Source organism: Parasteatoda tepidariorum, chromosome 10 (genome assembly GCF_982258835.1).
Source record: "Parasteatoda tepidariorum strain Cologne lab strain chromosome 10, Ptep-v5.0, whole genome shotgun sequence".
Lineage (NCBI taxonomy): Eukaryota > Metazoa > Arthropoda > Arachnida > Araneae > Theridiidae > Parasteatoda > Parasteatoda tepidariorum.
In genome coordinates, this window is record NC_141764.1 from 6,633,413 (window position 1) to 6,653,858 (window position 20,446).

The 20,446-nt window shown below is 27.4% G+C and overlaps 1 protein-coding gene across 2 annotated transcripts in view; it reads left to right on the forward strand.

Moving 5' to 3' along the window:
* The first annotated feature begins 4,168 nt into the window (after nucleotides 1-4,168).
* Nucleotides 4,169-20,446, forward strand: part of LOC122273553 (WD repeat domain-containing protein 83) — a 28,258-nt gene continuing 11,980 nt past the window's right edge. Inside the window, exons 1-7 of one of the 2 annotated variants that reach the window (XR_015430002.1) lie at nucleotides 4,169-4,327; nucleotides 4,400-4,624; nucleotides 8,004-8,116; nucleotides 11,709-11,841; nucleotides 15,970-16,078; nucleotides 17,758-17,779; nucleotides 19,611-19,725. Coding sequence is in view for 1 of the 2 variants with exons in the window: in XM_087154164.1 (XP_087010290.1) it covers nucleotides 4,255-4,327; nucleotides 4,400-4,624; nucleotides 8,004-8,116; nucleotides 11,709-11,841; nucleotides 15,970-16,078; nucleotides 19,611-19,725 (768 nt within the window). In the remaining variant the exon portion in view is untranslated. The remainder of the gene's footprint in view (nucleotides 4,328-4,399; nucleotides 4,625-8,003; nucleotides 8,117-11,708; nucleotides 11,842-15,969; nucleotides 16,079-17,757; nucleotides 17,780-19,610; nucleotides 19,726-20,446) is intronic. The other variant, XM_087154164.1, reaches the window with a different exon arrangement.

The window sequence follows — 20,446 nt, forward strand, 5'->3', positions numbered from 1 at the left end:
ACATAAAATAAATAAATAAATAAAAATTATCAAAATTTTACCGTTTATTAGCTATTATTCGCTATTTCAGAAACGAAAAATAGTTATTTCTATATACAGAACACTTGATTCACGTTAAATTGTAGAAAAGTATATTAAAAAATGTAATATAAAATAAATAACAAAAATTCAAAGTCGACCCTTGCAGGGTGTCGAACCCGGGACCTCCGTGCCTTCAAATCTAAGTTCCCCGCAGAGCTACCAACTGACCCATTCTTCACATGCCAGGACCGCGAATGTACAGCTTAAAACTCCTCCTCCCGGGTAGTCAACAAAACATACTTTGGCCCATTTTCGGCCCACTAATGGGTCTATAAATATGTCCTCGGGTACAGTTGTTTGTCACATTAAACTCTAATGTCTGCCCCAGTTTGAAATTTATAGGTTTATATTATAGGGAGTTACGGGGTGTGATGTGTGTGTGCCTCCTGATACGACTTTTGCCCCTTTTTCAGTCATTATTCGCTGTTTAAAGAAAAGTAATAATTTTTTTCTTATACAGAACACTTTATTCACTTAAAAATATTGAAAAAGAAGTTAAAAAATAACATAAAATAAATAAATAAATAAAAATTATCAAAATTTTACCGTTTATTAGCTATTATTCGCTATTTCAGAAACGAAAAATAATTATTTCTATATACAGAACACTTGATTCACGTTAAATTGTAGAAAAGTATATTAAAAAATATAATATAAAATAAATAACAAAAATTCAAAGTCGACCCTAGCAGGGTGTCGATCCCGGGACCTCCGTGTCTTCAAATCTAACTTTCTCACAGAGCTACCAACTGACCCATTCTTCACATGCCAGGTCCGCGAATATACAGCTTAAAACACCTCCTCCCGGGTAGTCAACAAAACATATTTTGGCCCATTTTCGGCCCACTAATGGGTCTATAAATATGTCCTCGGGTACAGTTGTTTGTCACATTAAACTCTAATGTCTGCCCCAGTTTGAATTTTATAGGTTAATATTATAGGGAGTTACGGGGTGTGATGTGTGCGTGCCTCCTGCTACGACTTTTGGCCCTTTTTCAGTCTTTATTCGCTCTTTAAAAAAAATAATAATTTTTTTCTTATACAGAACACTTTATTCACTTAAAAATATTGAAAATGAAGTTTAAAAATAACATAAAATAAAATAAATAAATAAATAAAAATTATCAAAAGTTAACCGTTTATTAGCTATTATTCGCTATTTCAGAAACGAAAAATAGTTATTTCTATATACAGAACACTTGATTCACGTTAAATTGTAAAAAAGTATATTAAAAAATATAATATAAAATAAATAACAAAAATTCAAAGTCGACCCTTGCAGGGTGTCGAACCCTGTCCTCCGTGCCTTCAAATCTATCTTTCGCTCAGTTTATATATCTAACACTTTATTCACGTTGAAATATCGAAAAATAAATTTAAAAAAATAAACCAAAGAAATGGAAAAAAAAAATTAAAAATTAATCTGAGTCCAGGACCAAAACCCTGACCACCGAGTCAACAAACTTTTTTACCTATGGCGCTAACAACCACCCCACGACTCACACGTTGCTTTCACGAATAAATAGAAGAACTTTTTTCCGGTTAATTAAAAAAGGCTATTTAGGCCCATTATGTTCCCCCTAATTAGTGTATAAAAATTCCCTTTGGTACGATTATTTGGTGTATAAAATTTTAATTTCTGGCAGAGTTTGAGAATTATAAGTTAATATTAAAGGGAGTTACGGAATGAGTCGTGTGCGCAGTTCCGGAGACGAAATTTTTCCGTTTGTAGCTATTATTCTCTCTTTCCCAAAAAGGAATAGTTATTTTTATATATAGAACACTTTATTCATGCTAAAATGTCGAAAAATAAGTTTCAAAAAAATAAAATAAAATTAATAGAAAAACAATTAAATATTAATCCGTGACCAGCACCGAACCCCTGACCACCGGGTCAAAAATCTTCTTTACCGGCGGCGGTAACAACCACACCACGGCTCACTCGTTGCTTCCACGAATATATAGCCTAAAGAACTTCCTTCCGGTTTATTAACAAAATCTATTTTGGCTCATTATGTGCCCCCTAACTAGTGTATAAAGATTCCCTTTGGGACGATTGTTTGGTACATAAAACTCTAATTTCTGGCAGAGTTTGAAAATTATAAGTTAACGGAGCTATAAGTAGTAACGGAGTGAGTGTTGTGTGTAGCTCCGGAGTCGAAATTTATCCGTTTTTTTGGCTATTATTCGCTCTTTACCAAAAGAAGAATAGTTATTTTTATTTTTGAAGACTATATTCATGTTAAAATGTCGATAAATAAATTTAAAAAAATTAAATAAAATAAATAGAAAAAAAATTAAAACTTAACCAGTGCCCAGGACCGAACCCCTGACCACCGAGTCTACAAACTTCTTTTCCCATGGCGCTAACAAGCACACCACGACTCACACGTTGCTTTCACGAGTATATAGCTTAAAGAACTTCCTTCCGGTTAATTAACAAAATCTATTTTGGCTCATTATGTGCCCCCTAATTAATGTGTAAAAATTTCCTTTAGAACGATTGTTTGGTATATAAAAGTCTAATATCTGGCAGAGTTTGAAAATTATAAGTTAATATTAAAGGGAGTTACGCATGAGTCGTGTCTGCAGTTCCGGAGAAGAAATTTTTCCGTTTGTAGCTATTATTCTCTCTTTCCCAAAAAGGAATAGTTATTTTTATATATAGAACACTTTATTCATGCTAAAATGTCGAAGAATAAGTTTAAAAAAAATAAATAAAATAAATAGAAAAACAATTAAAAATTAATCCGTGACCAGCACCGAACCCCTGCTCACCGGGTCAAGAATATTCTTTACCGGCAGCGCTATGGACAAGGTTTATATGTAGTCCCGGTGGTCCTGGGTTCGTAATCCTAGTAGGGTCGACTTTTTTTTATATTTATTTTATATTATGTTTTTTAATATACTTTTCGATATTTTAACTTAAATAAAGTGTTCTGTATATAAAAATAACTATTTTTCCTTTGGGAAATAGCGAATAATAGCTAATAAACGAATAAGTTTTGGATAATTTTTATTTAATTATTTATTTTATTTTATGTTATTTTTTTAACTTCTTTTTCAATATTTCAAAGTGAATAAAGTGTTCTATATATGAAAAGAATTATTTTTCTTTGTTAAATAGCGAATAATGGCTGAAAAAAGGGACAAAAGTCGTATCAGGGGGCCCCCACACATCACACCCCGTAACTCCCTTTAATATTAACCTATATATTTAAAACTCGGCCTGAAATTAGAATTTAAGGTAACAAACAATTGAACCAAAGGAATTTTTTATAGACTAGTTAGTGGGCCCACAATGGGCCAAAATAAGTTTTGTTGACTAACTGGGAACACCGGGTTGGAAACTGGTTTGAAACACCTGTGTAGAAGGGAATGATTGATGTTATTTAAAACAAGACTCTTACCTCTCTTGACAGTGTAGGAAACTAATGCTTATTTCTAAAATGATGGTAAAGTAAACTCCTTTTAAAAAAGACCGAAAAATCTTATGAGGAAAAAGAAATTTTTTAAATAGTGGGGGAAATTTATCAAATTTCGTTCCGATTTCTTGGTTTTCTGATTTCCGGATAAGAGTTTCTGTATTGTACTTAGAAAAATAACTAATCGAACAAAGGATTGGTAAAAAGTCAATCAGTAAGAAACAAACAAATAGATCAACCCTCAAATATAGTCTACCCATTCCTGAGAAAAGGGAGCAGATGAGTTGTACAATATTTAGTCTTACAACATTAGTCGGTGAAAATTCCTCGACCCATGTAATGTTCAGAATTATCATTCCCGCCCTGAAACAAATCTTTGTGTTTGCTGCGCTTTAGTGAAGTCCCTTTAGAGACCATAATAAAGTGGAGTCTTAGAATCACAATGAAAGAAGTTTTAAAATATCGCTTTTCCGCTATGGTCAAGCATACTGACTTTGTTTTGGTGGAATTCAAAACTTCACTTTACCGTGCCCCAAACCGATTTTGGAGTGAAAATATGTTGCAAAATTATGAGCTTGTGGCTTTATTATACTTCATAGAGATTTTTGCGATAGTACTATGTAAGCTATAAGTTGATCCTCTGAGACTCCATCAAGTCATTATATAATTGCAAACAATCAACTGCAGAAAGTTTGAAAGTTGGGTAGAGCAAAAAAAACTATTTTTTAATTTGTATATTTCTTTAGCTATGGGTTATCCTAATATTTTAAAAAATCAATTAACTTGTAAACAAGGCGCTGTTCGCACAATCCGCTTTAATTGTATGTTTTGTTAACCATTTAAAATACAATGCTCTTTGTTTTTCTTGCTGAACCCTTTTATTTTATTTTTAGTTGATGGAAACTATTGCATGACTGGTGGATCTGATAAATCAATAAAACTATGGAATCCTTTTAAATCATCGCTCTTGAAGACTTATATGGGACACGGATATGAAGTGTTAGACGTTCAGTCTTCAGCTGATAGTTCACATATAGCATCTGGTGGAATGGACAAAAGCATTTTTTATTGGGACGTTAGTACCGCCCAAATAGTGAGAAAGTTTCGAGGTCATGCTGGTATGTTCTTTTATTTGAGAGTTGGGCAATTTTCTCAATGTTGATTTCATATGTAATTATTGGAGATCTTAATTGTTTTAATATATAGCATTTTTTTCCGCAATACATTAGTGAAACTGTTCAAGCCATCTATTGTTAAGCTAAAAAATATTGAACTTCAAAATTTTAAAAAAAGTAAATAAAAATATGTAGAAGTTCATCTGAGGTGGCTTAGGGTTATACCCATTAAGTTGGTCCTCTTTTGTGCATTTTTTTTTCTTTTTATAGTTTCCCACTTTTCACTGCCTGAAAATCTCAAAGGCTTAGCAATTACTTTAGGATAGTACTAATACAAAGGTCTTTTTTAAATCTACACTCAGTTTTGTGAAACAAGAGTATTTCCAAATTTCTCAAACCAAAACTTTAATCATTAAAAAATAAAATATATTTAAATAATTAATTCCTGCAAAACTGGTTTTGAAACCATTGTGGGATTAAATTTGCCTAAAAATGTCTACTATCTCAAATAAAATTCTAAGAGAAGTTTTAAACATTTTGTTTTTATTATTTAGATGAAAAAAACTCCAGGGGCCTAGCTACTAGGGTGTTGTAAGGGTCGTCTTGTCCTGTTAATGTTGCATATTACAATCTTAATTGGCAGTTTCTAAATTGTCAGTATCAATAGATACACATTTCAAACAATAGGCTTTCTTTTTTTAATTTTCAACATTTTTATAATGTTTTAATTTTCTAACGTTCTTCACATATTAAACTGGTGTTAACACTAAAAGCTATTTCAAATCACTTTAACAATATTCTAATTTTTTTTTGAAAATCCGAAGCTAAGCTACAAATTAAGCTTGTAAAAATAAATTCATCTTAGTTATTTTTTAAACATTTAAAAAATATTATCTATGTTTCTATTTAAAGAAATGCAGATTCCCATTAAGTGTAAAATTTTACACTTTTAAGTGTACAATTTTTATGAGAAAATTTATTATTTTTTCCACATTTTCTATTCAAACTACAACTATTAATATAAATAATAAAAAATAAATTTTAAAAAGAATTACTTAAAAAAACAAAAACATTTGGTTTAAACCAGCCAACCCTAGTACAAACAATGTCAGTTTTTGGTTTATGAAGCTCATTGCCCAACAACCAAATGCATAGGTGTTGAAAATAAGAAATATGTTTATTAATGATAATAATACTTATAGGATACGATAATATCACAATCATTATTATTGACTATAATTATCAAATAGTGAGACCAAATTTACCTGATAGGCAGCGGCTTGAAGCTCAAATAACTGAAGGGGCTCCCGTAACTAAAACACTATGTCTTTTAACTAAAATATTTGTTTTTTGGTTTTGTGAAATGAATGAGTTTAAAATGCAAACAAAATTGCTATTAATTTAATCTTTAATAATCAATAATAAATAAAATAATTTTTAAGAAAAAAAAAACTTTTCTTTGGTTTTGAAGGAAAACTTACAAAATAAATTTTGAGTTTAACTTATAAGAATCCAGTTAATGTAGTCTAAATTAATGTCCCAGATATTATTTTCACTTTATATAAATTTTGTCTTAAAATGTTTAACAATGTTTTCTTTTGAAAATTACGGAAACTGTAATACTTTGGTTGAAAAAGTAACGCAATTCTAAGTTTTCAATTTGAAGGTTCTAATTGATGTTCAAAAAACAATATATTGAATTTTGTACAAGGGAACTATTTTTTTAAGTTTCTATAGCAAATATTTTTTTCCTTACCTCACTTTGCAATGTACTGTTTTCTAATTTGTACATTAGAAAAATATAAAATAATTGATTAAAAATATAAAAATGTGAAGCTTACAAGTTACAAGTAGTATGACATGATATTATTTTAAAGCAAAAGTGCATTTATTTATTTTTTTTTTTCAAATTCCACATTTTTATCACATGCAATATTTATTTTGAAACTTATATATTTGATATTAGGAGTTTAAAGAGATATTTTTATGAAAGATGCTCCAAGACTAGGCAAACAATAGTGTGCACAGCAGTTGGTACTTTGTTAAAATAAAAATATTTTAAAAATAAATGAGTCAATAAATTAAAATGAATAATATAATAGCTAATTAAATCATCAAAACTAAAATATCGCTTCAAATGATGTGTAAAGGAATTAACATACGTGAACAAAAAAATTTATATATGTATATATTGCATATTTTCTTTATCTATTTTAACAGTTTTATTAACTTTTCATTTCTGTCTAGTTTATAGTTTAAGTTGTTTCATTTATACATGGCACTTGTTTGTTGCTAATACAAGAAAAGAAAGTTCAGTGGTCTTATGACCATGTCTAAAAAAAATTTTGGTGATTAGATAGGTATCGGAATAAAGAGAAATCGGTTGTGTGTTTCGCGTTCTATCCTATATGAAGGATAACTTGAGATAAAAGAATTTTAAAATGTTTAAAAGTAAAAAAGAACAACTTTTTTTTCTGTTTTTTTGCAAAAAAAGTAGAAAATAAATATTTTGTGCAACATATAAGAATCAAGTTGATGTAGTCTCACTAAATTTTCAGAATATTATGCTCATTTTGTACAAAGTTTATCCTGAAATATGTGTAAGAATTTCTTATAAAATTGTTTAAGGGAAGCAGATGAAAAGTTAGTGCTTTTCAAATAACAAGAATAATATGAAATAAACTACCATTTTTTCATCTGCTAATTGAAAATATCTAATGATTTTTAAAATTGGGGCAAAAATTGTTCCTTGCTGCCCCTGTTCGAATTTCAGGATGCTTGTACATATGATTCTGGAGTTATATGTTCACACACAAACTCTTCCTTTTATTATTATTCATAAATGTCTTTTTGTTTGTTAAAAAAATAAAAAAATCTGGATGTCATGTTTACTGTCAATTGTCTGAGTTCTACTTACAATTTTAAATTATTTTATTATATCGAACACAAATATGTGATTTTTCCACCATTTTTTATAAATTAATTAAGTACAATTAAATAGCATTTGTCTTTGATAAATTTTTAGCAAGATGTGTTTCTTAAATTATCATAAATGTAATAATGTGGTTTATTTTAAATTATTAAAGTTAATTAAATCCTTAGAGAAAAACTTCAAACAAAGTATATTTTCAACTAGTCATTTTTAAGATAAAAATGTTAGGCAGAAAAACACCATTAGAATTCGTAATTTTAGAAAACAATTCTTAAAAAGAGAGAGAGAGAGAGAAAGAAAGATTATAATGCCTGGAAAAATAAACTTTACTGTTTATTAGTTAGACTAATGTTAGCATTTTGAAAGTTCTCTTCGTATGCAAGTGAATTTGATCTAAATGTTGACAGACATTTATACTTTTCATAAACTTACTATAATTCATCAGTTTAGGTTATGTCAATGCTATTAAGTTCAATGAAGAATCTACAGTTATACTATCTGCTTCAGTTGATAATACTGTTTGTGGTTGGGATTGCCGTAGCAAGTCTCGCGAGCCTATTCAGGTGATTTATCTTATTTTTATTGTTGATCTTTAAATGAGCAAATTAATAAGATAATGAATTTAAATGCTATTTATCTTGCTTTCAGTTTCCTTTTCTTTATTATTTTTATTACATTTTCTTAAATCCATTAAATTAATTTTTTAAAAAACAAAGAATTGAAAACAATGTGATGCTTTGTAACCTTTTAAACTTGGCTTCAAAGGAAATACTTTCTATATTTAATTATGTGAATGTTTATATGGAGTATCTGATAATGATCACTGTCATGCCTCCATTTTGTGATGGCACAATGATCAAGTGTAGATGTAGTGAATAAAGATATGTAAAAGTTAGCACGAAGTGGCTGTAAAGTAAAGACGTTATTTTGCAGGAGTCTGGGACTCTGAGAAATTATTGTTTGGACAGTGCGATATTACAATCGCCTTTAGGATGTATTTTTTTAACCTTTTTCAAAAAGGTATAAACATTAGTGGTGAAAAATTAAAATTTAAATGAGAATAAAACAAATGTGATATCTAAATGTAATGAATCTCTAATGAGGAAGGTAGGACTTGAAAGACCGAAATTTATGTGAAACCACCACTAGGGAAGTACTTTGAAATTTAAAGTTAAGAGTTTTAGACAGAAATTTTATTTTTAAGCATATTTTCTTTGTATGCTAATTTAAATAAATTATTTGGGAATGGCGAAAATACAATGTGAACAAATAAAGCGCAAATGAAAATACATTGTGCTTGATTAACGTTTTTTGCTTTAGTTTTATATTGCACAAAGTATTACCCTTTTCTTTGTTGGATATTTGTGTATGGTTTTACTCATAAGGAATTATTTCAAAATATGATTCAAGGTTATTTTAATTTCTTTTGATTTATTCCTAATAAACTTTTTATTAAAAATCTGTTGGTGGTCATATTTTGAATACTAGGTATTCACCAAGCCTAACTAAAATCATACCTGCCAAGTCTCCTACTTTTTAACGAAGACTCCTGTATTTTACGATTATCTCCTGTTTACCTGTATATTCTTAAATTTCTTTGTATTTGTTGAAGAAAAAATTTTGTTTTTAAAAATAAAAGAAAATGGTGAAAATACTTCTCTTATTCCTCAGCAGATGATGCTATTGCCAGAACTGCAGTATGTTGAGTGTTATCAGAATTGTTTTAAGTTGAGCCATGAAGGCTCAGGGGATGGCATGTTCGCCCTCCAATGAGCTGAACCCAGCTTCGAATCCCAGCAATGACTGGTCGTAACGAACCACAGTGCTGGCATGAAATATCCTCTGTGGCAGATGAATAACGGGTTAGAGTCCCCTCGTCGTCAGGCTAACCGTGTGAGGTTTTCATGTTTTTCCTCTCCTTGTAACTCAAATGCGGGTTAGTCCTCCATGAAGGCAAATTTCTCCCAATACTTGATGCATGGGGTACCCTTGTTTTCTGGATTGGGGTCAAAATTGCAAAGCTACGAAGTTGAATATCAGTAGTCGTAAACCCAAAACTGGGTCGGTTATTAAAATCTCCGTTATTTCATTTCGCCAATGTTAGCAGGTATGTAAAATATATTTTATATAATCAATATGAAGTGAATTGTAAAAGATTAATTGATATGTATAGCTGTATTTGACCTAGGAACAAAAATAAAGTTTTAAATGTTTCTTTTGAAACACATTAAAATGAAATGAGTTAGACTTTTTTGTTTTTAATATGAAATTTCTGTTAGAATGTCATATTTAAGTTTGTGTGACCAGGGGTCTGCCCAGTGCAGATTTACTACCGCTTAGTGGTACCTTCACAAATTCAACTTTAGAAAAAACGGTAGTTTCACAAGCTGCTTCTAAAAAGCAAGCTTCTGTAAACTTTACAGGAAGTCAAAATTCGAACATATTGACAATGATTTTTATGGATTTTTCAATTTGGATACAATTTTAACCCCAAAAGTTTACAATAGTGAAATTATTTTTGAATATATGGGGAAAAATATATAAAAATTTCGAAGTCATAAATGATTTATATGTAGTAACAGGTTTTGAAAGTATTTTCTTACTTTACCATATTTTTGTATTGATTTTTCAATGTAATTTTTAATTTTCACAAATTATGTCTACATTTTCACAAAATAGATACCTCTCAGAGAAATCTAGACAAAACCCTGGTGATACAAAAGATTCTGGGACATCTTTGTATTAGAGTATGAAAAACTTTATTATCTTTACATATTTCTGTTGGTCCCGCAGTGGACTGATCGTAAACATATGGTTCCAAGTAGAACACGGAAGTCAAGCATCACTGGCTGCGGTCAGTGAACATGTGTGTGACCACTTTGATCAGCCTGCATAGAAACCAAGTGTGTGTGGTGTCGGTCTTCGTTCTTCCGTAAAATGCTCATCTTTGTGCTCAGATCGCCAAGCTACCAAAGCAAAGGAGCCATCCCTTCTTCAGAGAAATGAAATTGTGATGGCTTGTCTTCGGATCATCCTCAAGGATGTTTCCCAGACCGCCAATAGCCCATTGTGCAGCTTTAGTGCGACGTAAATAAATACCTACCTACATCTTCCTGTTGTAAAAATAATTACCTATTATATTTTAATTTATCTCTCTTTGAATATTAGAAGGAAATGAGCAAAAGTTTCCCATTGTTTAAATAAATTTTATTTGATTGAGTATAATTTTAAATTTCAGTCTGTATCAGAGCATGAAATACGTTTTTTTTTTTTTTAAATTTTTGTTTTGTAAAAATAATTATTCATTACGTTTGGATATATACTTACTTTTCATGTTATAATGAAATGAGTAAAACTTTTTAAATTAATTTTGTTTTTCAATTATTTTAAATTTCACATGATGTGAAAGATTCTAGTATGTCATTGTCTGTATCAGAGCATCAAATATTTTAATTTACAACATCTTTCTTTATTTTGTAAAAGTAATTGTTTCTTGCATTTTAACATAATTTTATTTAATATATTAAACTGTAATTTGTTGAGCTTTTTTTATGTGAATTTTGTTTAATTAAGTCTGGTTTTAAATTTTAAGTTTCATATGATACAAAAGGTTGTATGACATCTTTGTTAGTTTCAAAGCTAAAAACACTTTAATTTACGTATTTCTTTTAGAAAGAAAAAGAAAGTTTTTATATTATAACATAGTTTTATGCACTATATTAAAGAAGTCTAAGAGGTTTTTTAAAAAAAATTAATTTTGAAATAAGTTTTTTTAACTGAGTATGATTTTTAATTTTAGGTTTAGCATGATACAAAATATTCTATGATTCCTAAGTCTGTATCAGAGAGTGAAATATTACTTTTTAAAATCTTTCTTCTGTAAAACTATTTACTCTTTACATTTCAATGTATATTTACTTTTCATGGTATTGGTAAATGAGTAAAACTTTTAAATTGTTTAAATTTTTTTCTAACATTTTAAATTTAAAATTTCACATGACGCAAAGTATTTTAGGAACCCATTGTCTCTATCAAATCTTAAAAGATATTATTTTTATTGATTTTTTTTGTGCTCTTGATATTAAAATGTTATCAGTAATACTTTCAAATATCTAAAATAAAATTTAATTTATGAGTTCTAATTTCAAATTTTAGGTATTGCGTGATGCTAAAGATTCTGTGACATCCTTGTCTGTATCTGACTATGAAATACTCACAGGATCATTAGATTGCTGTATTAGACGTTATGACATGCGGAAAGGACTATTATGTCAAGATAATTTGAGTAGTAAGTTTTTAATTAAACTTTATGGCATTTAATAATGGTAACTGTGTATTTATAAAACATTTAAATAATTAGCAAAATAATATTTCATGATTTTTTTGGTGTAATTATTTTACCTGAAACTTTAAATATTTTATATTAAATATAGTATATATATAGCACAATAAAGACAAAAAGGATAAAGAGAAAAATGAAGAAAATTAAGGAAATAATTTTTATTGTAAATAATATATAAGTTTTTTAACTTACTGCAGTACTAAAGTGCGTTTGATTTGTTAGTTACCAAGGATTGTCCAGAAAATGGATGTGCAAAATCTAACATTATTTACTTGCAGCTTATACACCGTAAATAAAACTTAATAATTTTCTTCATTTTTCTCTTTATATTTATTGCAGCTTTAGTGCCTAATATTATCCACTATTACTTTACTTTTGTTTTTATTTTGTTTCCTTTTTTAATTTGTTTTTCATATTTCGTGTGTTTGGGATGTTGCTCTATGAGCCTATTTTCATGGATTTAAAAAGTAAGGACAATTTAGTGCCTGGTAAAAAATATGTTAAATATTTAAATTATTCTGTGTGGGAAACTCGATACCAAGAGCCTAATTCAGAGTTGACCTTCAGCCCCAGCATCCTGCTACTCTGAAAGCAAAAGATTTTTTGTATTGCATTCAATACCTGAAATGTTTCCATCTTATCAAACGTGTGGTTGTAAACCATGTAAAACTTTCCCTATTATTTACAAAAATACATATAATTCATAATAACGATAGCTCCAAATCTGTTTGTAAAATTATATATGCTATTTGTATATTGACCTGCTGTTTTTGTAATATGAAATATATTGAACAAACCAGTAACTCTTGTAATATTCAAAATAATCAACACTGATCAGATATAAACAGTAATAAAATTATCAATAACCTGGAATTGAATTATTTTAGAAAACATGATTTTAATAGTGCCAAAATTGTTTTAGTAGTAGTAGATGATTTTGTTTAGATATAGATGATTTTGAAGACCACAAGAAGAAAATTACTACATGCTTTTCTACAAAAAGTTTTTGCTGAATGAGCTAAACGATGCCTTCCAACATACACAGATTAACTTTAATGATTCCTCAACTTACTTACTTTTTCATATTAAAGATAAGCGTACAAATCTAGGTAAACGGGGATCAGGAAGGATTAAAAACTCTTTTAACAGTGAGAAATTAAATGTAAATTTTATTTCTAATATGGAAAAGATTTTAATAAACATTATAATATTAACCCTATGAAAGATTTTATTTTCTCCCTTAAGATTTATTATGTATATAAGCTTCAAGATCTTTATATTAACTTTTCTTTTATTAATTTACACTTCAAAATTCTTTGGTTTGATCTTGTTAAAGTCTTTCAATCTTGTTGTAAAAAATTTTAAATAAAAAGAAAAATTTAGATAATTTATATTTCGTTATTAACTTTAAAAACCTTATTTTTGATAAGATCAAATTTCATAATGTTTTTAAAAAAAAAATTCTGTTAAAAGGTTTTAACATAATTAAAAACTTTGAATATAATAAATCTCTTGTTAGAACTATATTAAATTATAATGATATTAGCAAAAATTTTGGAAAAATTAGTACATCCGATAATGAATATCACTGTAAAGAAGAGAAATATTTTGATTATTGATAAACATCATAAACATATTATTACTGGTAATTTAAATATTATTGAAAACTTAGAAATTTAATGATAAAAGTCACAAAATTTAGAACCATTTACAATATAATTACGATATGATTATAATACAATTAATTTACGATATGGTTACATTTACGATATGATTATAAGACAATTAATAAAATTCTAAAATACTTTCTTAATGATCTCAATAGTTTTTGTTTAAAGATGTCAAATAGATTCTCTTTACCTTTAGGTGTGTTAACAGATTGGAAATCGGTTATTTATTATTACTTTAAAAGCTTTTTTTTTCAATAATAATGAAAATTTAGATAACAGTAACAATTCAACAAATTTTTCTAAAATTGTTCAATCAATTAAGCATCTACAGAAAAGTTTTGTATAAAACTACAAAAAAAAAAATTATAGACAAAGCTAACAATAATTATGCAATCTTCTGTAAAAAATTCTATGTTGAACTTTTAAATAAAGAGTTAAAAAAATAGTGAAAATTTTAAACTTAGTAATTTAAATAATAATATTATGATTAAAAAAAATTTAGCTTTATACTAAAGGTCAAAAATTAAAATTAGCAATATAGTTTCCTTACTTAATTATCTGTTCTTAATTTCATAAAATTCCTATAAAATTTAGAACAATCACATCTGGGTCTAATACTTTCCTAATTAAACCTTGCACCATTTTCTCTTACTATTTAAATAAAATTATTAACAATATTTTTAAAGAAGGTTTTTCTTGAATTATCACTAATAATCAACCAATTTTAAAATTTATTAAACACAATAAATTTAATTCTTTTGCAACTTTTGATTTCCAGGATCTTTTCAATGGCAGTTCCCTTTCTAAACTAAAAGATGTCCTTTTGAATTATTTCTATGATTTTAAAAATTTCCTTAATATGGATTTTGATTATTGGGAAATTCTAATTAATTTTTGTCTTTTTTAAGAATTATCTTTACAATGGAAAAAATATTTTTATCCAAATTGATGGAATAAAACAAGGATCTAATTTTTCATCTCTCTTAGCTAACTTATTTTTGCTCTATTATGAAAAAAATTATACTCTTAATATTAGATTTGTTTATGACTTAATTATCGTTAATTTTCAAGATTATACTATTTTATTAAAGAATATTTACCTCTAGGAATTAGTCTTGCTTCGTAATCATGATGATAATAATAATTTTAATTTTTTGGATTTCAGTATTATAAAAGAAGAAGATTGATTTATACGATATTATAAGATGATTTATACGATATTGCTTTATTGATTTATACGATAAAAGAAATTATTTTAATTTTAATATAAATAAACTAATTACTTGGAATTCTAATGCCTCTAAAAACATCTATTTAAATACCATTTTTAATCAAACGAATAGAATTAAAGGAATATGTAGTAATTTTTATTTATCCGAAAAACTAATAGAAAAACTCTTTCAAAATTTGGTAAAAAAAGCAATGGATACCCAACTAAAGTAATTAAATTCTATATAAAATAATTGAGTTAATTTTATGTTAATATAAATAAATTTACTAGAAACTTCTTTGTTAATTTATATATTTTTGCCATGTGCAAATCCATTTCCCATAAATAAATGTTAATTTTCTAAAATCATTAAAATTGTTTTATTAAATATTAACCTTATTAATTATAAACTTCTTTAAATTATCCAGTATAATATTAACTTGTGCTCATCAATTTTCAGGCCTATCCTTGGTAATAAATAAATCAAAAGCGCTTCAGTACTGCAGTAAGAACATTCTATAAAATGAAAACCCTGTATTTACGCTTTTACCTCAATTTGCACTTCCGTTTTCAGATTTTGTAATTTGGCAATCTTATTACAAAAATATTTTAAATCATTCTTGAAAATATTCCCTTACTTGTAAGTTCATTTGAATTCGCTACTCGCTTTATAGATTTCCTTTTGTGCTGTCTTTTCTTTACATTAAATTTTCTGTTTTTTACTTGAAATTTATTACTTAATGTGTTTTATTTCGTTTCAAAATTTTTTTTTTTGAGTGTTCCTCACACTATTCTATTGATATATTTTGCTTTGGCTATATTGATACAATATTGGAAAGCACTCCTTTTTGCGGATATAATCGTGTGAGCTGATGAAGAGATTATATCTTTGTTATTCCCAGGATTTTTATTAATAAAAATTTTTAATTTCATTTTATTTAAATAATTTTCTTCTTCTCTTTTCACCATTCTGTAATTTTTTCCATGTTTTCATTCATTCCATAATGTTTACTCTATATTTTGAACTTTTATATATTTATATATATTTGTGTGTATGTATGTAAAGAGAAATTTTAATAATTGTGGATATCTTTTACACATACCATTGGCCATTAAATATTATGATCTTTAAAGGTGTATATTTCCATTAAATAATTTTTACCTGATTTGAAATTGTGTTATCATATTTTTTAGGTTCAGTCAACTGTGTTAACTTCACGAAAGATGGCCAGTGTGTTCTTGCTAGCTGTTTAGACAATACTTTGCGACTTACAGATAAAGAAGGGGGTGAAGTGCTTTCTGAGTAATTATCATCATTTATTTTAACTTTGTTAACATTTGATTTGAAAACTACTTTAGATATTGAGTAAGTTTACTTATATTTCACTTCTTGACAAGTTTTTGTAGATTTTACCATTTAATCCTCACATCAAAATACTGTCTTAAATTTAATAAACGGCATATCTTTATTAGTATAAAGTTTGTTATTTTCACTTAAAATTACCACATTGACAGTAATTTTAAGTATTTAAATATTCATTTGCGACTTTTCTTTTCTCAGAAAAAGAATATCCTTTTGATATATAAATATACTTTATATGTTATTATATGCTTAAATGTACTTGACATGCTAACAAAAGATTTGCTTGCTGGAAACTCTATAGTTGTCAAGTTACTTTTAAAAATACATTTTAATGATTCTAAAGTACTTTAAACATCCAAACAATTATATATGCCATTATTTCTTTACATAGAATAAAATAGGGTGATTTGAAACTTTTAAGTTTAAAAGTTAAATTACTGATTACAAAATATAAAAAATTTATACTTTTATTAACTTTTTTTTCTGATTTTGTCAATTCTGTTGAGATCCATTGTTATAATTTGGATTTAATCCACTTTTATTATTATTGTACAATTTATTTTGATTTCAATAGTATGAACACTAAAATAATAATAACTCAACGTAAAGATTTAAATTCTTTAGGAAGAGAAGAATTTTCTTATAAGATATTCAAGAGAAAATGAAGATAAGATTAAATTTTGTTTGTGCTCAAAACTACAATTTCTCTATTGACATAATTATTCATAATATACTTGTATTTAGTTGTATATTAATATTTATATATTAGCATATGTTTCTATATTAGTGTGTACCTGTATTTTAATAAATATTTTGAATACATTATTAAAACTTGCATCGTAACTCCCATCATTAGTGTTTGAGAATTTTAAGCAGATTTTGACAGTTAAAATATGTTTATGATACTTGACATGTCAAAGACCAAACCCTCCTTAAGTAAAAAATCAAATCTGTTTTTATCCATCATTTTAACCTTTATTAACTTATAGTAAATAAAAGGATTGTATTTGTTATTTGGTTTTAATGCATCTAAAAAGAGAAATGAAAACTATACTAGCAAAACAAATTAAATATGGTTGGAATATAAATCAAATCTGTTTTTATCCATCATTTTAACCTTTATTGACTTATAGTAAGTAAAAGGATTGTATTTGTTATTTGGTTTTAATGCATCTAAAAAGAGAAATGAAAACTATACTAGCAAAACAAATTAAATATGGTTGGAATATACGGCTTTTAAAATAGCTATTTTAAAAAATAAAAACAAAGTGGTTACATTAATATAATTATACTATTATTAAACCTTAACTTGCATGACTTCTTGGCCAATTTACTGGCTTTAGCAGAAGTGTTTTTACCTTAACAAAAATGTGTTACTGAAGGGAAAATAACAATTATGGTAGCGGAATTTTTAGCATAAATACAAACAAGTAAATTTGCAGTAAAGAATCAGCAAGATTTTATATATTTTGTTTACTGTATACATCTTCTAATTTTTTCTTTCTGTTTATTTTTGAACTTAGCAAAAGTTTTCAATTAATCTGATTAATTGTCACCTTATATTTCTGTAAAAATAAAAAAACAGAATTAGATATAGTGTATTTTTTTTTTCTTTTCAGAACTAACTCTATAGTAAAGCCCGTCCGTACATTAATTTTCAGCTTATATTTTTGTAAAAATTGAGAAACTGTGTTTTGTTTTCTCCCTTCCACATTTAAATTGATTTCCGACACAATAGTAAAACACTTGAGTGCACTAATTGTCAGCTTATATTTCTGTAAAAAGTTTTTAAAAAAAATCAATATCTTCTAATTATTGCTTTAAAAGACATCCTCTCGAAAGAGATGACTTGTTATAAACAATTGTCACTTAATGCGCTGTTATTCAAAGTTCTTCATTTTAAATGCAAATTCACAATTAAAGTTTCAAACTCAACTTAAGCAAAATTAAAATTATTTTATCCTAAATCCATTTATTTAGCAGACTTGAGCTATAGTAACATTAATAGACAGTTACAACACATGAATAACATTCTCTGTGCCTGATTGATTGAGAGCTAAAGTTTACTAAAAAGAAACTAAACTAATATTTACCTCATAGACTTAACGCAAACTCATCAACAAGATTACTTCATCTAGTGGAATCTCAAAAAAGTATGATAACTATACTAGGCATTTCATTAAAAGATCTAAGCTAGCTGATAAATAATTTGTGCAACTTTGGCATAGTTGTGTCTCTTGGTTGGGGAGAGGGTTAAATGTATTAAATAATCTATTAAATTGGAGCCATATTGCTGCCATTTCAACAATGAAACTCCTTCAACAGATAATGTTTATAAACTTTCGATTCTTAATTAAATGGGCCAATTTGTAATCATGTATATAAAGATAAAATTAAATGTCACACATCCCTAATAAAATTGAAATAACAATGCAAAGTTAGACTGCAACTGAAAATCTTCCATCACTTAGGAGAAAAGCAAGATCTGGGGGGGACTTTTTCAAGTATTGTTTCTGTCATTGTTATCATTCTCAATTTTGTCTAATTTTAAAGCTGCTTATTGTAACTAACCCCCTTGGCAGAATCGTGGCGACATTATTGCAGAATGTTACTAAGTTCTTGCAGAAAGATTTCTCATTTGGGAAGTGAGAAATTCTTTTCTCTGCAGAAATTTTCGGAAGATTTTATCTTTCCTTTTCCTAATTATATTCAAAGGATGCCTTTGTCGTGCATTGAAGAGGGGGAAAAAATGCTTGTTATTTTTCTATTCTCATTTGAAAACCACAAAAAATAATAATAATAATGAAAACATGGTTTTCTTTTCTGCAGAAATTTTTGTTCTATTTTTTTTCTTTGCAGCTATTACTAATAATTTCCACTCAGTTTTTAAAATTCGAAATTTTTTATTACAGCAACTGAACTTCAAAATTGAAGCACGCATTTAGGAAACCTTTTTTGAGGTGGTCTATTTGCGTGATTTCGTCATCGATCATTTTTTTCGGTAGTTACTGCTACGGACTTCACTATTTTTAAGTTTGATTATGATTTACAAAAAAAAATTACTATGTTTTTCCCCTACAAAATTCGAGAAAACGCTCATAATATTAGAATAAAAAAAATATTCCAAATTCAATTTAAAAAATTACATTACTATTATTTTTATTATTGTTATTTATTATTTTTGAAGTTGACACTTCTGTTACTTTAAATTAATAACAAGTATATTTGTTTTTATTATAAGTATCTTGCAGAAAGATATATATGCTAGAGAGGGTTGTCGCACAAAGCCCGAAAAAATTCTGCCACAGGGTAACTTACGGACGATGATAGGTATAGGAACTTTTAACTTGATGACTTGAACAACTGTGATTAATAATAGTACAAATTATTGTTTTTTCAACAATTGCTTTTTTACTTAGGTTTTAATTAAAGTTCTTTTCCATTATTATAAATTAACATGATTTTTAATTAGGTACATAGGCCATAAGAATGAGAGGTATAGGATAGAAAGCTGCCTCAATGACACAGATTCCCTCGTAGTTTCTGGATCTGAAGATGGTTGTGTTTACATGTGGGACCTAATTGAAGTCAGTATTATTTTGTTTTCTTTAAAGACAACTTTTTATTAAAAAACATGACTAAAATTATATCCATCAAGAGTTCCAAAAATGACCAACAATTTGAAAAGTGAATTGATATAATAGGCATGTAGAATTGCTGCAGTCCACTTTTAAAAAAACACTGTGTTTGTTCTCAACAAATTCAAAATTAGTTTAAGTCAGAATCAGTCAAAATTAGTCAGCTGATGGTGTTGATGATTGTTAAAACTGTAATATAATGATTTCTACTACATGTCATGTCCTCAGATTGTAACTGCAAATAGGGGTTATTTGAAGAACATAGTCTTATAATTTTTCTCAATCACAATATCATTTGGAAAAAAAATCCTGTCACTTTTTGAAAAAACTGTTTTTTCATGCAAAATGTACATTTATTATCTCTTTTGATTTTTTTTTTCTTTTTAAAAGTTCACAATCTTCTTTGAGCCCCTCAGTATTAACACAGTGCATATTTGTGAGATTATACTTTAAATTTTTTTTAAATCATAAAACAGATATAATTGAAAATTATAATATTTTACTGCTGTACAAATATTTTTTAAATAGGTGGAAATCATTAATTTTTTAGTCGTTACTAATATTTTTTTTTTTTTTTTTTGCTACTTTAACTTTTTATTTATCTCACATGTGATGTAGCCTTTTTCAAAATTACGTCATCTCTGTTTCGTTATATCTTCCAAAAATTTTA